General features: G+C 67.4%; 2 protein-coding genes across 4 annotated transcripts; both read right to left on the minus strand.

Annotated features, from left to right (window-relative positions):
- Positions 1–4,780: 4,780 nt before the first annotated feature.
- On the minus strand, positions 4,781–9,522 carry SLC35E4 (solute carrier family 35 member E4). The gene is made up of 2 exons (XM_075516237.1): positions 8,770–9,522; positions 4,781–7,259 (listed from the first exon to the last, which is right to left on the minus strand). The coding sequence occupies exons 1-2, from the start codon at positions 9,380–9,382 to the stop codon at positions 6,832–6,834; spliced, it is 1,041 nt and encodes a 346-aa protein (XP_075372352.1). The 5' UTR covers positions 9,383–9,522; the 3' UTR covers positions 4,781–6,831.
- A 782-nt stretch (positions 9,523–10,304) lies between these two features.
- TCN2 (transcobalamin 2) lies at positions 10,305–14,567 on the minus strand. Of its 3 annotated transcripts, XM_075516307.1 has the most exons (10): positions 14,088–14,567; positions 13,164–13,356; positions 12,976–13,062; positions 12,729–12,871; positions 12,460–12,621; positions 12,203–12,378; positions 11,456–11,630; positions 11,150–11,342; positions 10,815–10,936; positions 10,305–10,717 (listed from the first exon to the last, which is right to left on the minus strand). In XM_075516307.1, the coding sequence occupies exons 1-10, from the start codon at positions 14,140–14,142 to the stop codon at positions 10,656–10,658; spliced, it is 1,368 nt and encodes a 455-aa protein (XP_075372422.1). In that variant the 5' UTR covers positions 14,143–14,567; the 3' UTR covers positions 10,305–10,655. The 3 variants fall into 3 exon arrangements, with proteins under 3 accessions (XP_075372422.1, XP_075372421.1, XP_075372420.1); XM_075516306.1 differs by having other exon boundaries at positions 12,982–13,062; positions 13,164–14,229; XM_075516305.1 differs by having other exon boundaries at positions 13,164–14,229.
- Positions 14,568–15,041: the final 474 nt, after the last annotated feature.

A 15,041-nucleotide genomic window follows, 5' to 3' on the forward strand; every position in this document is an offset into this window, starting at 1 on the left:
CTGGCAAACTAGCCCTCTGCAGGTCTCAAAGTAGCTCAAGCGATAGCTGTGGAGGGTGACAAAGAGCCTTGACTTCCTTTGAGTGTATTGCTTTTCTCCCAAGGCACCTTCTAGAAGCAGAGCAAAGACCTGACTCCTCACAGACGTGTAAGAAGTTCCTCTTGGAAAACAGAAACATTAAAGGAAAAGGACAGAGTGAGCCGGTTGGGTGCATGGGTATCACAGAGAGCATTGGAGACATGGCAGTCCTCTTGGAGGAGCCCTGTGTGCTGTGTGACCACCTGGGGCCTCGGTGCTTCTCGTTCTGGATCTCTGACCGGACAAGGGTGCAGTTGGTGACTGGCGAGTCATCCCCACCCCTCTCTACTCCAGCTTTGCAGTTGAACACCAGGCTTTCCCTGCGGAGAACAACGGTGCCGCAAGCCCTAGCAGGTCCTGCAGATGTCTGGCTCTTGTGTGCCAGCCGTGGAGGGCACCACTGGCTGGGTCCCAGGCACAGGCACCTGCTGTCCAGGGGAGGGGAGACCGGGGCTTTGCGCATCTCGGGGTGGATGGAGGCTCGTTGAAGTGGGAGTCCTGACTGCCTGGCAAGTCCATGGCGATGAGGCAGCGTCACAAATGAGTGATTTAGAGCGCTTAAAAAAATCGCCGTCAAAGGTATTAGCAAAAGTGGTTTTAATGTGATTTATAAAAGTGCGACTTAACAAAGTTCGACGGCAAGGCTCACTCTATTAATTACTGCATGGAAGAAACAGACACAGGAAAATGGGGTTACACTCGAGTTAAAGTGATCCACAGGGAGACCGAGGATACAAAAGGCTACAGAGGACCCTCCCGTTGAGTCACGAGGGTCAGAGTAGACCCCCCTGCTTTCTAAACTCCTGATGGAGCTTAGGTGCGGCTAGGTCCAATCTTGGACTTAGAGACCTTGTCTGAGACCTTGTCTCAGACTTGGACAATGGTTTATGTCTAAGGGATTATATGTGCAAAATTTATCAATTCAGCATGCAAAGTTACCAAGATAAAATCAGTGTTACCATACCGCAAGGTTATGTGCAATATCAGTCACTTACCAAAGATCTGCCGTTGGTAAAAGGTCTCTCTGCCTTGAGGAGCAACCTTGAGAGGTGCTCAAGCAGGTCCCAGCTCAAGGGGAGATCACCGCCATGCAGCCACGCTGCCTAGCAGGGAGAGCTCAAAGAAGGCTCACTTTGGCTGTCATATTTATAGATAAAGTGGTTGGCTTGTAGTCAAATGACATGCGATACGAAAGATACACGAGGCTGCTTGTACCCACAACTTCCTTTGTTCCTTGATAAATGAGTCTTGGGAAAGCCACCCACTATTCATGTGTCAGTCGCATGATGGGTGTTCCAAGCTCACACGCATCGATGCTCACTGTGCCACTCAGCTCCTTTGTGGGTTCTCAGAGAACAGGTTGGGACCAGAGGAGCTCTTGGCCTGGTCACGGCTCAGGCCTTTACCTCCTTTGGAGCCTGTACCAAACTACTGCTGGTTTGGTTAAGAGGCTGAGCGCATCCGTCACAGACAGGTCCAAGGCCAGGCTGGGAAGTTGGGTGGGAGTCCAGACGCAGCTCAGCGGGGTACACAGCCAAGCACGGGCATGGCTGCAGTGTCGCATCGGGGTGAGCATCTCAGTTTGAACGCAGCTCTCGAGCAGTGGCGGGAAGGGGGGTGGCGATGCTGCTGTCAGCTCCTTCTTCAACACCTCTTTCTTCACAGCCATCAGAACCCGGGTGAGACACCTGCACCCGACACCCAAACCCGCTGCACCAAGCTCTCGTCCTGGCTTAGGGTGACACTAAGGCACCACCTGTGTTTCACAACAGCCTGTGCATCACTTAGGTTTTATACAGCGCTCTCATGTTATGCATACAGTAATTAGCACGCTATTATAACCGCCTTAAACATTTGTATCTTAGACCCCTGCTTTATGATGTAAAGTTGTGTTATAAAAACAAAGTCTATGACTTTAAAAATGTCTTTAAGCTCATGCGATTTCATCTTTTAGAAACTCAGCTACAGGCAGTCAACACCCTTCTGAGAGCAGAGCAGTGAGCCCGTGCCACAGAGAGAGAGCAATAAAGTCACCGGTAAAGCCAGCCTGCCCCAAAATGGTTAAGAGCAAATTCTGGAGAGGTTTTTTTGGGGTGCTGAAGCAGAGAACGTGGGGCTGGAAGGGACTCTGAAGGGTCATCCTGTCCATCTACTGGCCTCCAGCTGGGCTTGGGCTGGTTCAAGCATCCTCAGACGTTGCTCGCCACTGCTGGACTTCGTGCTCCTCGTGTTGTCTATCCTTGGGCCGGGCTGTCCTGCCAGGGAGAATGCATTTTTCTTAACGTCTACCCTGCGAAAGGCTTTGCCATAATTTCAGCTCCAGAGCCAGGATGGTCCCTGACACCGTTTGAGGACTGTGATGTGGTAGGTTTAAGACCACAGCCCGGCATATGAGGGAAGGATCATTTACCGGCTTAGGCTCCCTGGCTTAGCAAGCGTTTGTCCTTGCTGCCTCCCCGCTGCAGATCCCGCGTCCCTCTGTGCTAATGCAGTAAGCCTCCCCACATCCCCGAGGGCAGCAGTTAATCCTCTGTCCTGAAACACAGAAAATCCCCACCCTGTGCTCCCAGGCACCCGGCTGGCGCGCAGTAAAGCCACCCTGGGTCTCCTCTCCCCTGCATGGGGGCACGCTGCTCCTCCGCCACGGGCAGCGGCTCACAGCTCAGTCCCCAGCACGCTCCATCGCCTCCTCAGAGGAAGATTTCAGCAGCAGTTTAACAGCAGATCCAGAAGAAACTGTCCGGCCAGGTCTCATAACAACGCTATCCCGTCGGACACACGTTTATTTCTCCCACCTCAGACTTTCACACTTTCACCTGGAGCTCCTTGCCAGCCAGCACCTCCAGCATGGTGGGACCAAGCACGTGGAGGTGCCACCCACCCTCGCTGCCACCGCTCACTGGCTTCAGAGCTGTCACCCCTCCTTGCATCTCCCGTCCCCTCCGTGCATTTCGGGATAGGGAGCCCAGAAACCCCACGGCGGCACCCGTGTGGGAAGATCAGGCGACGTGTGCTGGGTGCCTGCTGCGTGGTGAACCCCGGGCAGTGGCATCTCAGGGGTTAACGAGCCCCGGCATGGGGGTGCCCCGGCCTGCCTGCGGTGGGCTGTTGTTTAAAAAGAGGTGAGAACCCAGAGGATGCTTGGCAGGGGCTGTGGAGAGATGCATGGGCAAGGAAAGGCCCCCACATTTGGGGGCACAAGAGCTGCAGGGGCTTCAGAGGCGGAATCGTGGCCTTTAGACCAGGGCTAATCCACCTCAGTACCCTCACCACGCCGAAACCGGGCCCGGGGAGCCGGGGCTGGCGAGGGGAACCGGACCCCAGCAGGGACCGGGACGCCGCCGCCTGCCAGGAGGCCGAGGCGTGGGGACGCGCATGCCCAGGTGAGGGCTGTCCCCTCCTTCACTGCTCCTGCCGGGTCTCCTCCCGCCCTGTGCTGCAGGGGCTTCTCCTCAGAAGGTGCCTGCCTTGGCCGGGGGTGTCCCAGTCTGCTCCCCCACCCGCGGAGCAGCCGGGGCTGGGATGCCTCACGCTCGTCCGGCTTAGCCGGAGCAGCGCCGGACCCGGCACACGGGCAGCTGCCGCCGTGCCCGGGGGAAACCCAATCCTTCCTGCGGCCGGAGCGGAGGCATGGCCGCAGCAGAGGGATGCCACCAGGCTGAGATCATGGCCTGAAATACCTGGATAGAGGGCCACCACACCAGCCTGCCCGCCCGCCGCTGCCAGGCCCTTCATGGGCAGCATCAAAGCCCCCAACCCCACCACAAACGCTGCCCACGGGACCCCCGTGCCCAGCACCACGAAGCACCGAAACCGGGGCGGACAAGGCAGAGCCGCAGACGCAGGCAGGATCCGGGCAGGCCCCGGTGCCAGCAAATGAGTCAGGGGGCCGGGGCGGGCGGGCGTGCCCCGGGGAAGGGCTCCTCAGCCCAGCGAAGCCGCAGGCGGGCTGGTCTGCAGGTCCCGCTCCTCCCGTCCCCTGGCAGGGGACAGCGCGGGTGGGAGCTCCCGGGAATGCCGGGGAGGGGGGCTCCCCCCAGCCCCGTCCCCGGGGCCGCGCCGGGACTCGCCTCTTGAGAGGAACCGGAAAACCAGAACTGCCCCAGCCGCGGCCCGAGGGCCCTGTGCTGGGGAAGGAGCCATCCCCCGGACGCTTCTGGAAGCGGCCTCAAAACTCGCCGCCCTGATGAGTGGAAGAAAATTGCTGTTTGCTTGGGAACGAGGGCGGGAGCCAGCAGGGAGTTTCCAAGGGGAGCGGGTTGTGCTTGCGGGGTGACGTGAGTCACGGGGCCGGAGAGGGACCGGAGAGGTGACGCCAGGGGACAGGATGCTCCCCAGCATCACGCTGCCCCGGGGCAGGGCGAAGCCACGCCGTGAGCGGCCGGTGCCGGCTCCCAGCAGGACCGGCCCTTCTCTGGACACCTGCGGCCAGTGACTCCTCTCCCCGTCACCGCGTCCCTCCCGTGTCCCGTGCGAGGGTCCCAGTGCCAGCCCTGGGGCTGCTGAACCGCGGCTGTCCCTGCACTGGAGCACGGAGACGCCGGCCGCAGTGGGCGCAGTGGCCCCGGCTTTCCCCGGGGAGCGGGGACGTCCCGAGGCACTTCTGTGCCTCAGTTTCCCATCCCTACACCGGGTTGTTCCTCCCTTCCTGCCACGACGCCGGCGTGTGCTTCGGCTGGGAAATCACCCCAGGAGCCAAGGGTGGAGTACGATAAAAATAGAGCTTTATTTCAGAACAAGTGCAATCAGAGCTGGGTCCTTCAGCCCCGGTGCGGAGACGGTGAGCGCAGCAGCAGCCACCATGGACGCCGTGTGCGGTGGCACCGGTGCACCCGTCGGGGCATGCCCACACGCATGTGCCGGGGCGTATGCATGCCGGGACGTCCCTTTGCCACGGTGAGCGTGTGCTGTGCCGCAGCCTGGCACCATCCCAGCACGACAGTGGGTGAGTCCGAGCTGTCCCCATCCCCTTTGCTGGGCTCTGGCCATCTCTGCAAGGGAGCCCCGGCGACGGGCAGGCGGCCCTGCCCACAGCAAGCTGGGAGGGATGGGGCCGGAGCCAGAGCCGTGGTGGCCGGGAGGACACGGTGGGGACGATGACAACACCAGCAGCACCACCGGCAGCCCTGCGGGATCGGCATGACACGGTGGGGTTGGGGACAGGAGAGGGGACACGCGCTTGCCCCGTCCCCGGGCGTCTTGTTCGGCCACGAGAACCGTGCGTACACACAGCCCGGGTTTACTCCAGCCAGCAGAGCTCAGTAGTGACGCACACGCACGTGCACACACGCACGTGCAAACACACACACGTGCACGCACACACACGCACGTGCAAACACACACACACGCACACGCTGCTCTGTGTTTCCCCAGGCAGGACGGCAGTCGGCTGCGCGGAGTCGTGTATCTGCAGCCACGTCCCTGAGCGCGCCCAGCCTGCGCGTGCACACGGGGACGCGCGTGCACAGCCGGGGCACGCGGCTGCACGCGCACGCAGGTACCCGCTCACCCGCACAGAGCCTGCGTGCACGCCGGTACCTGTCGGCCTGCACACACGCGCGCACACACGTGCCCCCGTGCACACAGAGCTGTGCACGCGTGGCGCTGCATTTGCACACACGGAATCAGTGCACACGTGCACGCAGAGGCTGTGCACACCAACACACCTGTGCACGCCTGCACATAAGGCTCTGCACACACTTGTGCACGCCGTACCCGCGCACGGCAGCACACCCCTGCCTGCATGCATGAGATCTGCTTGCACACGCAGAGCCTGTGCACACCAACACACATGTGCTCCTGTGCACACCAGCACACGCGTGCCCCTGTGCACACAGCTGTGCGCAGGGACGCAGGCGCAGAGCCTGTGCACGCCAATACACGCGTGCACACCTGCACATAAGGCTCCGCACACACAGCAACACACTTGCACACGCAGAACCTGTGCACGCCAGCACATGCATGCCCACATGCACGTAGAGCCGTGTACACAGACATGCTCATACGTAGAGCCTATACCAATGCACACCCGCCCACGTGCATGAGAACCTGCTCGCACACACAGAGCCTTCACACACCAACACGCACGTGCCCCCATGCACACACAGCCACGCGCAGAGACCCGCTCACACTTGCAGAGCCTGTGCACACCCAGACGTGCCCACGTGCACGCAGAGCTGTGCACACAGACCCCCTTGCACACACGGAGCCTGTGCACACCAACACACGCGTGCACGGAGCTGTGCACACCCAGACACACACGTGCACGCAGAGCTGTGCGCACCAGCACACACACATGCAGTACCACGCGCATCAGTAGACGTGCACGCGGAGCTGTGCACACCGACACGTGTGCACACAGTGCCACGCACAGCAGCACACACGTGTGCACAGAGCTGTGCACGCAACACACGTGTGCACAAAGAGCCTGTGCACACCCGCACATCCATGTGCGCAGTGCTGTGCATGCCAGCGCACGCGTGCGCACAGAGCTGTGCAAACCAGCACGCGTACACACAGGTCTGCGCACACCGGCACACCCGCGTGCACACAGAGCCCTGCACACCGGCGCACACGCGTGCACACAGGGCCATGCACACCGGCGCACACGCGTGCACAGTACCATGCACCTCAGCGCGCCTGTGCGCACACGGAGCCGTGCACATCAGCCCTCCCGTGCACCCGCAGAGCCGTGCTCGCCCACGCCCTGCAGCCTCCCCGGCTTCCCCTCTGCCCGCGTCCCCGGCGGGGACCCTACTCCCGCCCGAGGGGGCCCCGTCTCGGCCGTGCCGCCCAGCGTGCCGCGATGAGGTCGGGCTGGTGGTACATGAACATCCCAGCCAGCGTCAGCCCGATGCCCAGGTAGCTGAGCCCGCTCAGGTGGCTGCCGAAGAGGAGGCGGGAGAGCAGCAGGTTGCCCACCACGGTGACGTTGCCCAGGACGTGGACGGTGAGGGCGGAGGTGAGGGAGAGGACGCAGAAGGTGGCCAGGTTGTAGAGGACGGAGCCCAGGCAGCTGAGCAGGACGCAGGCCCAGAGGGTGCCGTCATAGCGCAGGACGCCCTCCCAGGAGGGGCCCACCTCCAGCGCCACGGCCGCCCCGAAGAGCAGGCAGAAGCTGGGCAGGGAGGTCAGGCAGAGCAGGGAGAGGGCGTCCAGCCGGTCCTCCTGCAGCAGCAGACCTGGGGGGTGGACGGGGACAGTCAGCAGGACACCCGGACCGTCCCAGCGGGGACAAGCACCCGCGGGGGCACCCACCGACACGAGCCCCCACCCGGTGCCCAAGCGTCACCAGGAAGGGGGAAAGGGGGGGGCAGCCCCTTCCAGGGGGTCGGGGGTGCCCCGGTTTGGGGGTGCCCTGCTTTGGGGGTTCAGGGGTTGGACGGGGCAGTTTCCCCACCCCATTTGGCACCAAACGTGCCTTCCACCCCCCACCCCCCCATCCTCTTTTTTTGGCTGATTTTGCAGGCAGCAGCCACATTTCTGGGCGTGGCCTGTCCCCTCTGTGTCCCCGCGTCCCCCCCCCGAGTCATCTGGGGACAGCAGGCACAGCCGGGCCGGCTGCCATGCACAGGCGTGCGTGGGGGGGCAGGGGCCGTGTCCCTGGGGGACAGGAGCAGCCCCCAGCTTCCCCGGGGCCACGCTGCACGGGTGACGAGGGGACCAGGGTGGGTGCTGGGCGGTGGCATCCCTTGGGTGGCCACAGCACCCCTGGTACAGCCGCCAGCAGCGGCACCGGGGACCCTGGGGACGGCACGGGGCGTTTGCCTGGCGCTCAGCCCCACGCCAGAGCCCGTCCGCCGCGGTGCCCGCCTGAGTCACCAGCTCCGGAGGAAATGCTCTCCTCCCAGCCGAAAAACAACCCAAAAACGCCTGCCAAGGACATCGCGGCCCGGGTGGCACCACGGCTGCCGGAGTCCCCGGGGCAAGCGGGGCCCGGCGTGGGGATGATGCCGCTCGGCACGGGGACTCGCAGGGGACCCGGCCACCCACGGCCCTGGAGGGGGAAACCCACAGGGATGGGGCGGCCTGTGTGTCCCTGTGCCAGGCTAAGGCACCGCCACTCCCCATGGCCCCAGGACACGGGACAGTGTCACTGGGAGCCAGCAGTGCCTGTGGGCCACCGCAGGGACACCAACGTGTTTGCTCCTCACCAACAAACCGGGGTCACTTCAGGGCCAGAACCACAGCGCAGCCCTGATGGGGGGGCAGCCGGGTGGGCAAGGGTGGCACTGGGGCTGGGGTGACGCTAGGGTGGTACCGGGGACAGGGTGAGGAGGGGGTGACACTGGGGGGCATGAGGGACAGGGTGGGCAGGGGGTGGTGCTGAGGCTGGGGTGACACTGGGGTGACACCAGAGCCAGAGCGGACAGCGAGCGATACCAGGGCCAGGGTGGCAATGGGATGGCCTTGGAATTGGGGTGGCACTGGGGCTAAAGGGGCACTGGGGCGGCACCAGGTGGCACTGGGACTGGAACAGCATGGGGTTGGCACTGGGGCCGGGGTGGCACCGGGGGCCAGAGTGCCACGAGGGTTAGGGTGGCAACGGAGCGGCACCGGTGCCAGGATGGGCGGCGGGTGGCACCAGCAGCAGGGCGGCACTGGGGTGACAGCAGCACCCCCGCGCCCCAGGGGCCGTGCCGGGGGAGGGAGGGCGGGCGTGCGGGACGGGGACGGGCGGGTGGCACTTACTCTGCTGTATGGACTTGAGGGCGCGGAGGACGGTGGCGGCCAGGAGGAAGCCGCAGCCGGGCTGGTGGAAGCGGAGCCCGCCGGCGATGCTGCAGGCGGCCCCGGCGCAGACGGGCCCCATGGCGGCATACTGCAGCGGGTGGTGCCGCCGGCCCCCCAGCAGCCCCGACAGCAGCAGGGTGACCAGCGGGGTGGTGGTGGCCACCGCCTGCGCCACGTCCAGCTGCACGTAGCTCAGGCCCAGGTTGCCCAACGCCACGCTGGTGCAGAAGGTGAGGCTGAGCAGGTAGATCCTGGCGCGGGGCCGGGGGGCCGGCGGCGAGGGGCCTCGCGCCCAGCCCAGCGGGTACCCCACGGCCACCCCCGACAGCATGTGCAGGGACGACAGCAGCAGCGGGTAGCGGAAGCCGTGGGTGGCGAAGATCCATTTGTTGAGGCCGGCCATGGTGGTGCCGGTGCCCAGCCAGGCCAGGACGGTCAGGGTCAGCGGCAGCGACGGCCCCGGCGGCGGCCGACCCCCCCCCGCCTGCCCCGGGTCGGGTTTCCAGGGCCGGGGCGTCCCCTCGCCGGCCTTCATGGCCGCTCCGTCGCCGCGCCGGGACCGCGGGCACATGGGCACCGGCTCCGCGCCCCCCCGCTGCCACTCTCCGCTCTGCCCCGTCCTCCCGCGCCGTGCCGAGAGCCGCCGGCCCCGGGAGTCGGCGGCGGTGGCAGTGCTGGCGGCGGTGGCGGTGCTGGCGGTGGCGGTGGCAGTGGCGGTGCTGGCGGTGGCAGTGGCAGTGGCGGTGGCGGTGGCAGTGGCGGTGCTGGCGGTGGCGGTGCTGGCGGTGCTGGCGGCGGTGGCGGCGGCGGGTCCCCGGCTCCTGCCGGCGGCGGCAGCGGCGTCACCCGCCCCGAGGGTGGTGGCGGGGCTCAGCCCCGGGCCGCCGGTGCCATGTGCGGGGGAGGCGGCGGCGGTGGCCGGGAGCGAGCGGAAAGTTTGGCGATGGCGGGTAGCGGAGGGGGGGAGGCTCCTCCCCGCGGGGCCGCCGCCGCGTCACGGCCGCCCGGCCGCGGGGTACCGGGTACCGGGGTGCCGGGTACCGGGGTGCGGGTGCGCGGCCGGGGACGCCGCCCGGCGCAGCGGGGCCTGCTGGGAACCGGCGGCCGCGCATCCCCGGCGGAGCGGCGGGGCCGGCGGCAGCCGGAGCAGGGGCGGCCGCCATGGCGACGGCGGCTGCGTCAGAGCCCAGCTGCCGCCCGCCGGGCGCTGCTGCCGCCGCCATCGCTCCCACCGCCGGCCCGGGAGCGGGAGCGGCCCCGGCCCCGGCCCCGGCAGCGGCACCCGCCGCCCCGGCACCGCCTCCCCGGCCCTGCCCGCGGCCGGCTGCCCCGGGTGTTTTTTGGGGTAGGATCACGCAGGTTTGGGCACCCCCGGGGGCTCCCCCTCGGGCTGCGTGTGGCGCTGCGGCCACCGCGGTCCCCGAGCCCGGGGGGGGGGAACGGACTCAGGGGCTCGGCCCGGGGGGGGGGAACGGACTCGGGGGCTCGGGCCGGGGTCCCCCCCGAGGGTTCCAGCGGAGGACAGCCCCAGCTGGCAGCTTGCCGGGGACCAGCGGCGCGGGCTCGGACTCCGCAAAAACGGCTGCTTTGGGCACCCCAAAACCGGCTGCTCCCAGCGGCTGCCTCCCCCCCCCGAGCGGGACCGGGGCTGGAGGAGCTGCTGGTCTGGGTGCTCCCATCCCACCGTGCCCGTGGGACACAGGGCATCGCGTGTGGCCCCTCCTCCTCCTCCTCCCCGGGCGGATTTGGGGTGCTGGCACACGGGCGCAGGGAAAGCAGGAGGCAGGGAGCCGCAGGTCCTGTGCCCGAGGCAGGTGTTTCATTGCCGTGGCCCCCCCCGCCCTCTACCACTCGCTCAGGCGCAGGATGAGGGTCTCCCCGTCGCGAGGTCTGTAGTCGGCGACACCTGCGGAGAGAGGGACAGCAGCCCCGGGTGGGAGAGCGGCCGTGGGAGCTGCCTGGGACGCCCGCCGCCTCCCCCAGGACTCCCACCCATCACTCACCCATCTGCAGGCTGGTGCCGGGGGCCGTGAGGAGCTGCCAGTAGCTGCGCTTCTGCTGCCGGGCCTCCAGCCCCAGCACCCTGCTCAGAAAGGGGCCCTGGGAGGTGTCCTGGGTGTCAAACCTGCCGGGCGGGAGAGGGGGGGTGACGGTCCGGCCCCGGCACTGTCAGCGGTGGGGCAGGTCTGCTGCCAAGGGAGCCGGGCCGTGGGGACCAAGATGAGCCCATGGCGACCGGGATGAGCCCGTGGCACGGGTGCAGGGCACCTGGCCACCCCCGGCGTGACGCCCAGGGATCCCAGAGGGTCCCCCCACCCCAGCCCGCGGGGCCACGTACGTGAAGTTGTGGGATTCCTGCGCGGCAGCCGCGCTGAGCACGTCCAGGAGGGAGGCGCCGGCGAGTGCGTGCACCGGCTGGTCGTAGAGCCGGCGCCGGGGACACCGCAGCTGGGGGCAGTCCACCACCAGCCGCACCATCATGTTCCCCGGCATCTCGGGTGGCGGCTCAGGGCCGATGGGTGTCAGCGTGTCTGCGAGAAGGAAGCCACCACGACGCTGATGGACACCAAGCCACCGCCGCGGTGGCATCTGCACCAACCCCACCCCAGCTCCCCCCACCTTCCCGTGCCGCCCCGGCTCCTACCCGGCTCCTCCTGGCAGCGCATGGAGGCGATGTCCAGGTAAGAGCGCCCGTGCAGCACCGGCAGCACCTGGGCCATGGTCGCAGCGATGGTGAAGGCGTCCAGGTTCTCCAGCAGCGCAGCCATGGCCCGGCCGTACGCCGGCTGCATCCGGCACGTGTTGGTGGCGATGAAGACCTGGGAGTGGGAGGGAGGAAGGTGGCGGGGCAGCAGCCCGAGGTGGGAAGCGGGTCGGGGCCCTGGGCACCGCGCTGCTGCTGAGCATCGCCAGCCTGCCCAGCCCCTGCCCTGGGGTGGGCGCCTCTGCCCAGGCACCCGTGCCTGCACCCACATCTGCACCTGTGTCTGCATCCGCACCTGCGCCCACACCTATCTCTGCACCCGCATCTGCACCCATGCCTGTACCTGTGCCTGCACCCACACCTGCGCCCGCACCCCTGCTTATGCCTGCGCCTGCGCTCACGCCCACGCCTGCACCCGCGCCCACGCCTGCGCCCACGCTCGTGCTTGCACCCAGCGCGCACCTGCGCCCAGGCCTGCGCTCACGGCCATGCCTGCACCCGCACCCGTGCCCGCAGCTGCACCCGCACCCATGCCCACACCCGAGCGCGCACCCAGTCCTGCACCCACGCACCCGCTCGCACCTGTCCCAAAAATCCACCCCTGCCTGCAGCCGCGCCTGCACCCCCGCTCCCACCTGTGCCTGCACCCACACCCCACCCTGGAGGCCCCCCGCACGCGTCGCCCACCTGCATGGCCCAGGGGGTGCTGTAGACGTTGCCGAAGAAGCCGTCCTGGCCCTGTGCCTCGACCATCCTCCTCCTCACCCCGCGCGTGGCCGCCCGCAGCTCCGCCGCCAGCCTGGCCCCCACCAGCCGCTCCCGCTCCAGGCAGGCGAAGGCCAGCGCTGCCACTGCCTCCGTGTCTGCAGGGACACGGCGTCACCCCAGCTGCCGCACACCCGCCCTGGGGTGCCGCCGCCCCGCCTTTCCCCAGGGACCCTTACCCGTGGCACTGCCGCCGGCGTGCCCGAACCTGCCGTGCTGCTCGGCTGCCAGGAGCCGGCGGATCACCTCCTCCCGCACGCGCTTGCGGTGGACGCACAGCGCCAGCACGCCCAGGCTGTACTGGTAGTAACTGCTGAGGGGGTGGCCGTGCCGCCGGGAGCCTGGGGACAAGGTGTCACGTCGCCGGGGCGAGCTGGTGGCCCCACGGCTGGACGTGCCGGCACACGGGTGGGTGCTCGCCGCGGTCGCCCCGTGGGGATGCTCTCACCTGCCCAGTCCTCCTCCAGGTAGTACTTCAGCCACGTCACCAGTGAGCGCTGGGCACCGGGCTCCGGCAGGGGACAAGTGGCCCGCAGCCCCAGCAGGTACAGCGCCAGCCGCCCCGTCTCCGGCCTCTCCACCTCGGCGTGCCTGCAAGCCGCCGCGTCAGCTCTCACCCGCGCCCTGACTCCCCGCACCGCGCTGGGGGGCCGTCACCCCGCCGGTGGAGGGGACCGTCCCCGTGGGACAGGCACACGTACGTGCTGTGCTCGGTGGCCGCGGCGTCCCGCTGGGGGTGGCCGTGGGGCGCGGCGTGGGGCCGGCCGGCTGCCTGCAGGCTCCTGCGGGGACGTGGCGTCAGCGGGCTGCCGGGGCGCTGCGGGGGACAGGGGACATCCCCCAGAGGCACGTGGGGGGACCCGGTGTCCCCCTGGGGACCTACCGGCCGTAGCGGCGCTGGAAGGCGTCCTGCAGCCGCGCCAGGTACCGCTCCTCCCCGCGCAGGCTGTGGTCGCTGGCCAGGCGAAGGGCCAGGTAGACGCTGGGGTCGGGGTCCCGCGCCAGGTCCGCCGCCAGCCCCAGCAGCCGGGCGCTCAGTGCCCGCACCGCCGCTGCCGCCGCCTCCCCCGGGGCTTCTACCCCCCACGGCCCCGGGGAGAGGGAGCGGAGGGTGAGCGGGGGGCAGGAGGGGGCCGAGCCCACCCCAAGCACCGGCCCCGCGGCACCTGCAGCCCCCGGCACTGGTTGCGTGGGGCCGCGGCGGCAACGGAGACCCAGCGCCCCAACCCTGCCGTGCGCCCCGTGCCCTCTGCGTCCCTCCCTCAAGTCCCAAAACCCCAAGCCTCCCCCCAAAATACGAGGAAGAAACAAAATAAGAGAAGCGACGTGAGGCGGGAGCACGGAGAGCCCAAAGCCCGGGCACGGCCACCCTCCCACCGTGCCCGTGGGGCTGGCAGGGTGCGGGGGTGGCACCCCTGTCCCCAGGGACCCTGCGGGACCTGCGCGGTGGGGGGGCTGCAGGTGCGGGAGCGGGGCAGGGTGGCTCTGGGCTTTGGGCAGGGGAAGGGGTACAGGAACGAGGCTTAACCCCGGCAGGCGCTGGGGAGAGCTCGGCCCCGGAAAGCTCATCACCGGAGGGGCTTCAGGAAGCCAACGTCCTCCCCGGGGCCGGGGCAGGGGGCTGGAGTAGGGGATGGTGCCCGTCCCCGCCAGCCCCGCTCCTCGGGGACCTCTCCGCCGCCGCAGCCAGCTCAGGGACCCGCTCCGAGCACCGTCCCGCACGGGCGAGAGCCCCGGCTCCAGCAGGGTCCCCAGGCAGGACGCGGGGGTGCGGGGGCTGCAGGCGGTGGCCGGCCGTCGTACTCACCGCAGAGCTGGGCAGGCAGGACTGCAGCCTGCAGCAGGACGAGGAGCAGCCACATGCTGGAGCTGGGTGGTGGGTGCCGTGGCACGGCACGGCACGGCTGGCAGCCCGGCAGAGGCAGGCAGAGCCCGGCTGAGGCGAGCCGGGACACCGCCGGGGACGGGAAGGTGTCACAAGAGGCCGTTTCCGCACACCGGGGCCAAGTCAGCAGAAACGGGAAAGGACTTTGGCTGGAGGCGAAACAAAGGGAAGCGGGGCTGCCCCGCGCCGGGGCAGAGATAAGGGGCTCGGGGCCACTCTTCCCTCCCAGCGCCCTGACCTGGCACGAACCACGCGAGCACCGAGGTGTCCCTGCCCTTTGCACCACGGCCGGGGCAGCGAGACCCAAACTGCTGGCGTTCAGGTCAAAATCACCGGTCAAAGTTAGCCTCAAAAACAAACAAAAAAAGGAAATGAAAGTCCCAAAAATCCTGCGCCCTCCCTCCCCGCAGCCTCTGACGCAGCGACTCCGCTGCTCGCCTTTGCAATTTTTATTGCAAATAAATTCCTTTGCAATTTTTTGCAAAATTCCTTTGCAAAGGAATTTTTGAAATTTTTGCAAATTTTTTGAAAAATTCCTTTGCAATTTTTATTGCAAAGGAAAAGGAGGATTAATCAGCCCAGCTCAGCAGACGAGGGGCAGGTATGGGGGTGCTGAACCCCGAAAGTAAATCCCAGCAGCCGGGGGGGGTCCCAGGGCACTGCTGGGGCTCAGGTCTCTGTCTGCTGGGGGACACGTGGGCTCAGAAGGGGGTGACAGGCCGAGGGGACACACCAGCTCTGCACCTGGCAGGGGCTGAGGACGGGGCTCCCGGCCTCCCCCCCCCTCCCCGGGACACGGCAGGGACCCTCACCGGGCACAGCTCGGCCGGGGCGCAGCCAGGGCGTCCCAGCGGTGACGCTGGCAGGGAGGTGACC

This window comes from Mycteria americana, chromosome 13 (assembly GCF_035582795.1).
Source record: "Mycteria americana isolate JAX WOST 10 ecotype Jacksonville Zoo and Gardens chromosome 13, USCA_MyAme_1.0, whole genome shotgun sequence".
Lineage (NCBI taxonomy): Eukaryota > Metazoa > Chordata > Aves > Ciconiiformes > Ciconiidae > Mycteria > Mycteria americana.

Bases quoted from the DNA above. Each gene is read 5' to 3' on its own strand.
- SLC35E4 (XM_075516237.1), bottom strand. From the start codon at position 9,382: ATGTGCCCGCGGTCCCGGCGCGGCGACGGAGCGGCCATGAAGGCCGGC. The intron at 7,260-8,769 runs GTAAGTGCCACC...TCCACCCCCCAG, and splicing joins CCTCAAGTCCATACAGCAGA to GTCTGCTGCTGCAGGAGGAC.
- TCN2 (XM_075516305.1), bottom strand. From the start codon at position 13,849: ATGAGCTTTCCGGGGCCGAGCTCTCCCCAGCGCCTGCCGGGGTTAAGC. The intron at 12,379-12,459 runs GTAAGGGTCCCT...GTGTCCCTGCAG, and splicing joins CGCCGGCGGCAGTGCCACGG to ACACGGAGGCAGTGGCAGCG. The intron at 10,718-10,814 runs GTGAGTGATGGG...CTCTCTCCGCAG, and splicing joins CGGCACCAGCCTGCAGATGG to GTGTCGCCGACTACAGACCT.